The sequence below is a fragment of the Oryzias latipes genome, chromosome 10 (assembly GCF_002234675.1).
Source record: "Oryzias latipes chromosome 10, ASM223467v1".
NCBI lineage: Eukaryota > Metazoa > Chordata > Actinopteri > Beloniformes > Adrianichthyidae > Oryzias > Oryzias latipes.
Window position 1 is genome coordinate 28,958,723 of NC_019868.2, and position 10,426 is coordinate 28,969,148.

General features: G+C 42.7%; 1 protein-coding gene and 1 long non-coding RNA gene across 2 annotated transcripts; both read left to right on the forward strand.

The window, feature by feature from the left end:
• Window positions 1-239: 239 nt before the first annotated feature.
• Window positions 240-5,162, forward strand: atox1 (antioxidant 1 copper chaperone). The gene is made up of 4 exons (XM_020706830.2): window positions 240-535; window positions 1,175-1,250; window positions 4,435-4,579; window positions 4,656-5,162. Exons 1-3 carry the CDS (start codon window positions 530-532, stop codon window positions 4,557-4,559), a joined length of 207 nt encoding a protein of 68 aa, XP_020562489.1. The 5' UTR covers window positions 240-529; the 3' UTR covers window positions 4,560-4,579; window positions 4,656-5,162.
• Window positions 5,163-5,697: 535 nt separating this feature from the next.
• LOC110015798 lies at window positions 5,698-7,954 on the forward strand. The gene is made up of 2 exons (XR_002291066.2): window positions 5,698-6,346; window positions 6,754-7,954. It is a non-coding gene; the product is annotated as an uncharacterized LOC110015798 (long non-coding RNA).
• The last annotated feature ends 2,472 nt before the right edge of the window (window positions 7,955-10,426 follow it).

Consider the following 10,426-nt stretch of genomic DNA (forward strand, 5'->3'; position numbering starts at 1 on the left):
TAATTAGTTTAAATTTTGCCATTACGGGTTTAGGATGTTAAAAATGCCGATTTGTTGGTATACTTTTTTTTTAACAAATACTGTTTACATCAAATACTAATATAACTACAGATTTTACAGATTTATTATGTAAAATTCTCTCACATGGCCAACCAAGATACGCAAAAGTCAGGAGCACCTTGGCTTTTATTACAGGGGAGTGTAAAACCTAAACCGGAAGTGATCTTACAAATTAAGAGGTTCATTCCTTACGTTTTTTGTTTTTTTGCTTAACATACGAGAATAGTGCCATTTCTTTTCATTTAACATGAAGGACTAATTTATAGCATAATCACAAAAAGAAAAAAGAATGAGCTACTTTCCAAACCGGAAACTTTTGTTTTGAAATTCTCTAGCTCGTCAGCGGTCAGCAAGCAAGAAACATTTCTCAACATTTCCATTTTTATGGTGCATTTTCAAATCTTTTAGCTAAACAGAGGATAAAGTTCATAGTTAATTTGTGTAGCAGTTTGCAAAAATCGCTGCACACATGACTGTAAGTTGTTACGACTTGTTATTATCATTTTATGGACAAGTTTAGCTTAAATGTGTAGCTTAGCATTTGGTTTAAGCTAACTTTTTCACTTTAGCCCGATCGCTGAACAATTGATCTTTTACAGTTTTACTAACAATTTGCATTTCGTTTAGAATATCCGTAACTAGCTCGTTATTAGCTTTTATGTAGTAGTTTGGTGATTGCGGTAGTTTTCTTGTATGATTCATGTCGTTTTTAGACGATTGTAGTTTTTGCTGCTTTTTTCAAAATAAAGAGAACAGAATTACTACATAGTAAACAAGAAAAAAACAAAGATTATGGTAAGGATAGAATAAAATGGAAATTAAAAGTATGAGTACATTAAGGAAGATTAGACGCTTACCTGTAACAGATTATTAGTATACGTTGTTTTACCGTGTTATAACCTATCGTGCAGCCCAAATACATTTTTAGTTTTTTTGCTTTCTTTAGTCACATTTTAGTTTTTACGATTTTTTTCCCCCTATGTCTTCCTTTATTTTGTAATAATTTAAAGGAACACAGACCGATAAAAATGACAGTTATGGGTCTCCCTGAGACCTGACTGGACGGAGGTCAGAGGTCAGGTGAAGGTTTAACAAGTGACGCTCTCCCCTACAGAAGCACGAGTTTGAGGTGGCCATGACATGCGAGGGCTGCTCGGGAGCCGTGACCAGAATCCTCAACAAGCTGGGAGGTGAGAGCGCAATAAAAAAAAATAAAAAGCACATATTTCACTTGCACTGCTGAGCTCAGCTGTAACTTGATGTGCGTCAGCGTATCGTGGCTCTGCAAAGTCAGCTGATCTTCTCTCCGGGGGTCAGGACGTGCTAGATAACTTCAGGGAATCTCTTTCTTCCCACAAGCCCTCAGAATGTTTCTTTAAACCACTAACATGATCCTTCAAAGGTGAATTCAGAGCAGGACGGGACTGCCTCTAAACGGAAGTTTATCTTTACAAAGCCATCCCAAAGGGTTTACTGAAGGAGTTTCCTCTTAACTAAAGCATGACTCCTGTCAAGCAGAGAGAACCTTACAGCTGGTGCAAAGACCAGACACACCAAAGCACACAACTGTGTTTTAGAAATGAGGACACTGCATATTATTCAATGTTTTAGCAGACGTAAATATGCTGGAATGACTAGAAAAAGCAAAATCCCTTCTTTTGTCCAAAGGCAGGAAAAAGCACAAGAAACACACAGACATTGTGCACATAATGATAGACAAACAATGACTAACAAAAGGTAAAAGTAGACGGAAAACTTGGATGTTTACATTCAAACTCCAGAATAAGTGGACCTAAAGGATCATTTTAAAGATGAGTTCATGAGCTATGAAAGTCTTTTGAGCCGTAGATAAACATTGGAGTTTTCCCTGAACATATTAAAATGTTCTTTACCTTTTCTTTTATTTCCTTTTAAGTTCTTACTTGGTCAGACTCACACCTGCAGGTCCTGCATCTAATTTACAGTAAGGAAGAAAAGCAAACTGCATTTTCTTTAATCAGATTCATAAATAACCTTTTTCTGCTCAGTTTTTACTTCTTTGTGCCCTGAAAGAAAGAAAAATGAAAACAACATTAAAGTGAAACTGAAGAGCAGGAAAAAAGGGGAACTCTGCGGTGAAAAGGAGAAGAGAATCTGCAGAACGTCTGACCTGAAGTCCCGTTTCCTCATCAACTGTGAGATCCAGCCTGTTCCCGCTTCTGACGAATAACCTAAACCTGAGTTACAGATCGAAGCTCGTGGGGTTTTATTTACTTTGTGGTGAAGGAAAAGATCCAAATACAACCAAAATAATGGAGTTACTTTACCTTTACACCAACAAGGGAGATTTTTTTCTTTTCAATCTCCAGACAATTAAGAAAAATAAAAGAAGTCTAATTTAACTAATTTTTCTGAAAACATATTTATCACGAGCTTTTTATCAATCTACAGGTGACACACCTTGTTCCACAGTTTAACGTTGGATGTGATCGGCTCTCCTCGTTGGGCTTTAACTCTTACATCATCGGTAACATTTATGGCGTAATGGCTTTGGGTGAATTCTGTAAAGAACTACAAAATTGCGCATTAATGACATCACATCAGTGACAGGCGCATGCGGCGTGCAAGGACAGAGACAACAAGACGGGTTTTCAAATACCAGTTTAGCACCAGGGGGGTATTCCAGAAAGTAGGTTATCCTAGTTACCACGGTAAGTTTGAGGCTAAGGAATTTGATAACCTCAGCTGGTTCCAGAAATGGAGGTATGTTTCAGGGTAGGTCAAGTTGCCATAGCAACTCATGCTCTGAACATAACCTGGTCTGGAGCAGGTTTAGTTGAAGGTTAGTTTGTTTTCAGAGAGGTGAAGCAGCATGGCGTGTCCATTTGAAGATGATTTAGTGGATGAAGAAGCTCAGATAATACTTTTTCCACCGTGAGAGGCTGATAAGACCACATATGGATGTTGGAAAGATAAACTTCTTACTTTGATCTAACTTAATTATTTGCTTTAGTTAAGATAAATCATTTGTTTGTTAAGTCAGTTTAAAAATAACACGTAGTTTTCAGACATTTATTTTACTTTCATTCAAATTAATTCAATTAAGTAGGTGTAACTTTGGTGCTGCTGTTAGATCGGCACCGCAAGGAATTGTGGGATACCATTTCCTTTGCCTGTCTGGACGGATTTGAGTTTAAGTGTGGGTTTTTGACCAAATGTGTTTAGTGTTTTAGCTGCTTTATTGTGTTTTGCCGAGTTATTTTGTCCTACTATGCTTACGTCTCTGCACCATGAGTGAGAGTGAAGGAGAGGATGATGAGTTTATATAGCACCCCTACCGCTTACTGAAGTAATGACAACGACGGGAAATTCTTTAGTCAATTTATGCACTCCGTGCATTTTTTCCCCGTCCTTTGTTATGAAAATGAAAATATCTGCCGGCTCAAACTTAGACATATGAGAGATCAAGAAATATAATTAATTACGATGGAAAAAATATTAATTGAATTGGAGTAATATGACATTTAGTTAAATAAATATGTAAATTTGAGTTGTATAAACAATTATTGAGTTTTATAGACGTAAGAAATTAGGTTGAATAAATTTAACTCAATTACTTGTTACCAATAGAAGTATTTCATTTAAGTTGGCAAAATTGGATACGTTATATATATATGCGTCACAAGGAAAATGGAAATAAGATCAGAAACTTGTGCGTTTACTTTGTCTGTTCTTCAACAACAAGCAGAAACTCTTTCTGTTGATGATGCAGCTGTGTTACTTTTTTGATGGACGTATAATCTTCATACGCCGTCATTAAAATCTCAGACTCCGTCTCACTAAAGTGTAACGCTCTCTTTTTTTCCACGCGTTTCCATGGTGACTCCCGAAATCTGCGATCCATTGAGAATGTCTTTATGTTCCTCCTGTGCACGTGCATTAACCCAGGGTTACCAAGTGGAGCGTAATTACGCCAACTCATACCCGGTCTTCTGGAACCGACATACCCAGAGTAAGCAAGTTCAGGCGGATTTCAGCCAGAGTTCAGGGTTAAAGTCAGGCTAGTTTAAACATGCTTCCTGGAATACCCCCCTGGACTTTTGTTTCTATTTGAAAACACGACAATAGTAATAGATTACAACTCAGAGTAACATGCTAAAAAAACACGTTTGTTTGTAATTCATCAGGATTAACGGAGAACTCTGAAACCCCTAGCTTTTTTTATAGCGGTCACTGAACCCTCGCTCACCTGACGCTGTAGCGCCTCCAGGTGCGTCTCCGTCGCGTCTACAGGTGCGCCTGCTCCTTCCCGTCTCTGCGCTCTGACCCGCTCCTCTCAGGTTCTGCTCGGGACCAAAAGCAGAGGGGATGATGGGAACTGTTCTGCCTTTTCAGACGTGAAGTTCGAGATCGATCTGGCGAAGAAGCTGGTGTGGATCGAGTCGGACAGAGACGTGGACGCGCTCATGGAGACGCTGAAGAAGTGTGGGAAGGAGGTCAAATACAACGGCATTAAGTGAAGGAGTCTGCTGTGACAGAGGTGATGGAGTCCACACTTCAACTGGAGCGTGAACTTCAGGGCTCATCCTCATGAGGCGTCTATTGTTTTCCTACAGGAAGTCCTCGCTGCTGGAGTGGAGGTTAGGACCAGAACATGTGTTCCCTCCAGGAGGACGTCCTCAGAAACCTCCTCATGCTTCGAGGAGGGAGACGCCGTGTTAGAACATCCCAGAACCGCGGTTCCATCCATCTGCTTCTGTGGTTTTTGACCTTCAGATGTTCTCTCCCAATGATTCTGATCTGCTCTGAATGATTCCATGATGGAGGAGATGCTGCCTTGAAGGGTTCCAGCCTCTTGAAGCTCCTGCAGGAGAACAGCTCAGCAGACACGGGGAACTGTTTGCAGCATCGTCCACATCCTGGCAGAACCTCCGGACTCTTTGGGTGAAAGTTCCTGAACTTTAGCTTAGTGCGTCTGAACATCTGAAACATCTGTCTGCTTCCTTCAGGAGACGCCTCTGCTCCTCAGACCTTCATCTGTCTCAACTGTTTCCATTCCTGAACTTCTCCGTCCTAATTTATGGTTTCTGCATCGAGAAAATAAACGTTCTTCACTCAGCAGAGTTGGTGCTTTTTCTTTACTCGAGCCCGACGGAACGTCGACCTCCTGATGTGTCTCAGAACCTTCTGAGATCTTCAACCAGCAACCCAAGAGAAAGCCAGGACTCGGCTCTGAAGAAGGGGAACATCTGAACATCACATGAAGACGCGGTTAGAGTTGGAGGAGAATCTCAGAGTCTGTAGAACTTTGCAGACCAACAGAACAAAGGCCCCGCCCTTTTTGTACTACATTTGAACCTTACCGTAATGATAAACAACCAGTAAACCTGTCTGCTCTATGCTGCTTCATGCCCCCCCCCCTCTCACTATCACCCCCCCTCTCTAACATCCCTCTCTCTTCTTCCCTTCTTTCATTTTCGGTCCGGTCCAACACCAAAGATTTTCAATCATGGTTGAAATTAATAAAGTTTGGCCTCAATTACAAAAGGGGTTTATTCAGACATACCTTTGGTTTGTCTGAAGATGAATAACCCCTCTTGTTAAAGTAAAATATGTCCAACACAAGAGGCCCTCAGCTCTCATCTGCCTGCCTAGCTGTTGGACAGGACAAGTTGAAAAAAAAAAAAGAAGACCATGGAAAACGGAAACAGGCCCCTTTCTGTGTAAACTGAAAGTTCTTTTGTTTTGGCATGCTTCCCCCTAGTGGTGGGTTCGAGGACTGCAGGTTAGTGACTGCTGGAAAAACAACTGATGGTGTTTGAAGGAAATGAAGAAGAGTTCACAGAGCTTCTGGTCTAAGGCTGAAGTTCAGCTGCTGAAGAACTAAAACCAGACGTGACCAACACAAGAAAAGAAGAGAATCACCACTGATCTCTGGAAAAGCCTGCTGTGTTTATGAGACAATGATCTGTTCCCTTAAAATTAAACGTTCCTGAATATTTAACCTAAAATTACAGCAATCCATCATCTCGTCCTGCAACAGTTCACTCCAAATATTAAAAACAGAACTTTGCCTCTTAGTTCCCAAAACTATCACAGATGTAACAAACAAGCGGAGGCAGATGGATCCACATGCCTTTAAGAGTCTTCATGAATTTAAGTGGAAACAGGAAAACATTGAAAGGCAGCCGTCAGCTCCCGACTAGGACAAAGACCTGTGCAGGTTAGGGCGGCGGCAGGGCGAACACGGGACGACGGCCAGAAAAGCAGGACTTCACACAGAGGGGTGATTGCAGGGCAGAGACAGGTGAGTCATGAATGAGTGGAACCAGCTGGGGAACATCCAGGTACTGAGGGCAAGGGCTGATGGGTAATGTAGTGTGGAAACACCAGGAAGCGGTCCGTTCCTGCTGATGGCCAGAGGGGAGAGAGGGGAGCGACTCCTCACAACAGAATGTATTTTAAGTTTTTTAAGTTTAAGAAGGTATTAATGAAGGTTATATAATAAGATACATAATAATATAAACAACTTTGATCATTTCTGTATTATTTCATTCATTTATTGCAAATTATTACCCTTCAATTGGCTGTAGAATTTTTTAATCATCATATTTTATTATTCTGTTTTTATTTTAAAGATGAAAATGCTCGTTTTCCTGAACTTCCTGTGAAAATCTCCGACATTTCTGTACATTTTATCCTTTCAACCACCAGGAGGCGCTGTCCATCAACCGGTTTGCTCCGTCTGCTGTCAATGTTGGGATCTGATGGAGAAGAAACAACACATCTAGGGGTTCAAGCCCCCCGACTGAAGGCTTCTCGCTCAACCAGCTGCTGGGTCCTCTGATGGGAAGCAGCTCAGACCGATGCTTCTCCGTCTAACGGGTTTATTGCTGGATTCCAGAGACGGCAGCAAACATACCTCAGCATCAAACCCTCAACCTGACAGTCCAGAGTTTTTTCCACTGTCACAGCCAGTAAGTAATAATGGAGGGGGGGCAGATAGAGAACAGAATAGTGACAGAACGATGAAGAAACGATGCAGAAGAGGAGAGGAAGAACACAACAAGAAGAGAAGAAGAGTTTTCTGTCAGGGATCACATGACATCACCAACAAAAGGATGAAGGTTTTGTCCCAGAGAGCAGAAAGACGCTGAATCCCTCACTCGTCTACATCTCCTGTGTTCTAAAGGACAGCAGGAGTCCATCTTCAGGTTGTTCCTACAGATCTGTGACTGAAGAAAAAAAACGACCAATCTGTCCTCGACCTGCTGAAAGACGGACGTGGAGACTCCATCTTTGCTGCGTTCCAAGACGGAGAAATGTTCCTGATCCCGACAGAAAGACACCGATAAGACGGTCAACCGTCAGACGTCTCCTTGTCAGCATGATCTTCATTTTGATCCACCACGCTTTTGTGCACAACGCACTGATGAAAGCACGGGCGAGCTCCGACAAGCCCAGAAGAACCACTGAAAGGTCTGGAAGACGATGGTATCTTACAGGAACAGAACCTCCTGTCCAGGAGGAACCAGCAGGGGTTCACTAACACAAACAGGAACGGGTCGGCTAAGAATAATACACCTAAAAGCAGAATTCTCCAACCATGAATAAACTTTTAGCATAAAAAGGAGCTTCTGCTGTTCATGAAGCTTAGAAATCACAGGCATGGCCCCTCCAGGCTTCCATACAAAACATGTTTTGGATCCACTTTGTTCTTCAGATTCTCATTTAGTGATTCCCCATCAGAAGAAACTTCATATAAACCCAAAAATGTCTATAAATCTTAGATGTTTCATGAAAATAAAAAACTTTTTTTTAATCAAATGTTATCACACTAAAGCTGTTTATGACAATAAAACCTTGAAACACGCTCAGATGAAAGCAGCGATTCCTGTATTCACCAGAGCAAAAACCAAGAAATCAACAGCAAAAAGTACATTTACTCCAAATTAGAGACACATTTTCTATTGCAGCTCAGAGAAACCAACCAAACCACATTGGAGCACATGGATCACGCTTTTATTTTGAAAACCTCACTGATTCCATCGTTTAATTCAAAGTAAAAGAAGATCGAACAGACAAAGCAGTCGAAGGTTTTGGGTGGAGCTCAGAGAGACTCATTTCTGCTGGTGGGGGGGGTCAGAATGCCAGGTTCCGGTCGGGGCCGGTACCAACCGGTGGTGACAAAGACGGCGTCCGTGGAGCGAGGTTTTGTGTGGAGCGGCTGTGTGTTTCTGCTGAGCCAGCTGGGAGCAGCTCTGCTTGAACAGGCATGAAGACATGATCCAACCTGTGAAAATCTACCTCACTCATTCATAAATACCCCCCCCCCCCCACCGTGGGGTTTTTCCCTGAGAAATGTTTGATTTTGAGCAGAACTGGTGGTTTCTGCTCTGATGTTCACGTCACCAAAGTCTTCTTCATCTTTCCATCCGCAGACACGACATCATTGTGCAGAAACTGAGATCCATAAAAAGCCTCAGTTTTCCTCTGACTTTGATGTTTTAAGGTGGATCAGCACATGTCTGATTGTTTTTTTCAGATAATGGGTTGAATACTGTGAAGTAAAGAAGCTCGCTGGTTCAATACCCGGCACTGGCTTTTTTCACAAACATATTTTTGTTCTGTTTTTACTTTATTTATGGTCAACTTTGATCATTTCTTTCTTTATTTATTGCTAATTTTTACCCTTTAAGTTTCATTTTCATTCACCAATACAGCATCAAGCCTGCATGTTCTTCTGGAAATCCTTTTAGTTTCTTTTTGAAGTTGAATTTAAAACGATCAAATTTCCTCTCTTTTATTTCATTGTTTAGCATTAATATTTACATAGTTTAATACTATTCAGATTTTGAATTTGCCACATTTTTAACATTATTGCAGCTTTAAGTTTTGAAGATTCTTAAGCCGTTTCATCCAGAGTACCAGGTTGGCAGCTCAATCAGGGCTCCGCCCACCTGCTTGATGCCCCACCCACCTACTTGCCGAGGTCCCTTCCTGTGTTGGGTTTGGACGTCCAGCCCCTTTAACAACACAAAAACAACAACACAATAACGAAAATGTTCCAATTCAATCAACACAAATTTTGAAAAAACAAAAATCCTCAATAACCACAATTTCCCAGAGTCCTTTGCAGCAGAAAGTGTAAAGTGGACGACAACAAGATTTTATGAGGGCCCTTCTCCACATAACAACACACATCTGAACTCAGTGTGACAAAAAAAATCAACTTCAGGGACCGCACAACGCCTGTAATCCCTGTGTAGACGGGTGTTTTTATGCAGACTTTGCACATTAATGCACAGAAATGTCGTGCTTCCTCTAAAACCTGAAGTGCAGTCTGCGCTGTGAGCTTCCCCCGTCGTCTCCTGGGTAATGACGGCCTCCGATCCTGCAGCGGTCTGCGGGCTGACCCCGCCGGGAGGCTTCGAGGACAACGATGGAGTCGCAGACCTCCCTCGAAGGCAGAAAACCTTTTATTGAACGTCGTCGTCCAGGCTGAGAGGTAAACAAAGGTCCCGTCTCGGCGTTTTGGCCTTCATGCACCAACAAAGCTGACAATTACAGGTTCCCTCGCTGGAGGAGCCTCTCTAATCTGAAATCTGTTGGCCTCCTTCAGAGAGAATCTGTCATTTCATTGGTGCTCAGAAGCAGAGGTGGAGGTTCTGACTGAAAGCTAAACATGAATTAAAGCCAACAGCCTCTAGTTTGTGTCGCAGCAACGACATCAACAGTGTCTGGGGGAGAGAGGGGGGGTGGATCAACTGCACCCTGCTGCTTCTGCACTGTAGTGTCCTCGAGCAACAATAGTTCATTCTGGTAGAGAACAGAACTCTCAGTGGTCCCAGGTCATGACACTCCCCCCACCATGCCTGACTGTGGAAGTGTTGGTTAGAGTCCAGATGTTTTCCTCCTGTGTGTCCAGATGTTCCTCTGGTCTCCGGTGTGTGCAGAATCTGCTCCGGCCTGTTGGCCGCTGCGGGTTTCACACGGGGACGCAGTGTTCCTGGTTTTGTGTGTTTTTGGTGAGTTTCCGCTCTGCGGTTCCAGGAAACGCTGGCAGGTTTACGGGAACGTCGACCCCTCAGAGGAGCTTCAGTCCTTTCCTCGGGCCTGCAGGACGCTCAAACACCTGCTGTTCACCTACAGACCCGGGAGCATTCCTCCGGCCCCCCGGCTCTGGGTTCAGGTCGTGTTTTTTGTTTGTTTTGGTGGGAGTTTTTTTTTTCCTGCGGCCCGTTCCCACACTGCAGACCCGGAGCAAAGCAGCTGGATAAAGGGGGGTTAGGAAAGGGGGCAGCGATGCTACGTGGCGTTTTCCATTCCATCTGTGAGTTCAACATGTGAGGGAGAGAAGAGCAGGAGGAAGCGGGGGGCGGTCCTC

Excerpts from the sequence above, each read along its gene's own strand:
- atox1 (XM_020706830.2), top strand. Across the intron at positions 1,251-4,434 it reads AATCCTCAACAAGCTGGGAG|ACGTGAAGTTCGAGATCGAT; the intron begins GTGAGAGCGCAA and ends CTGCCTTTTCAG.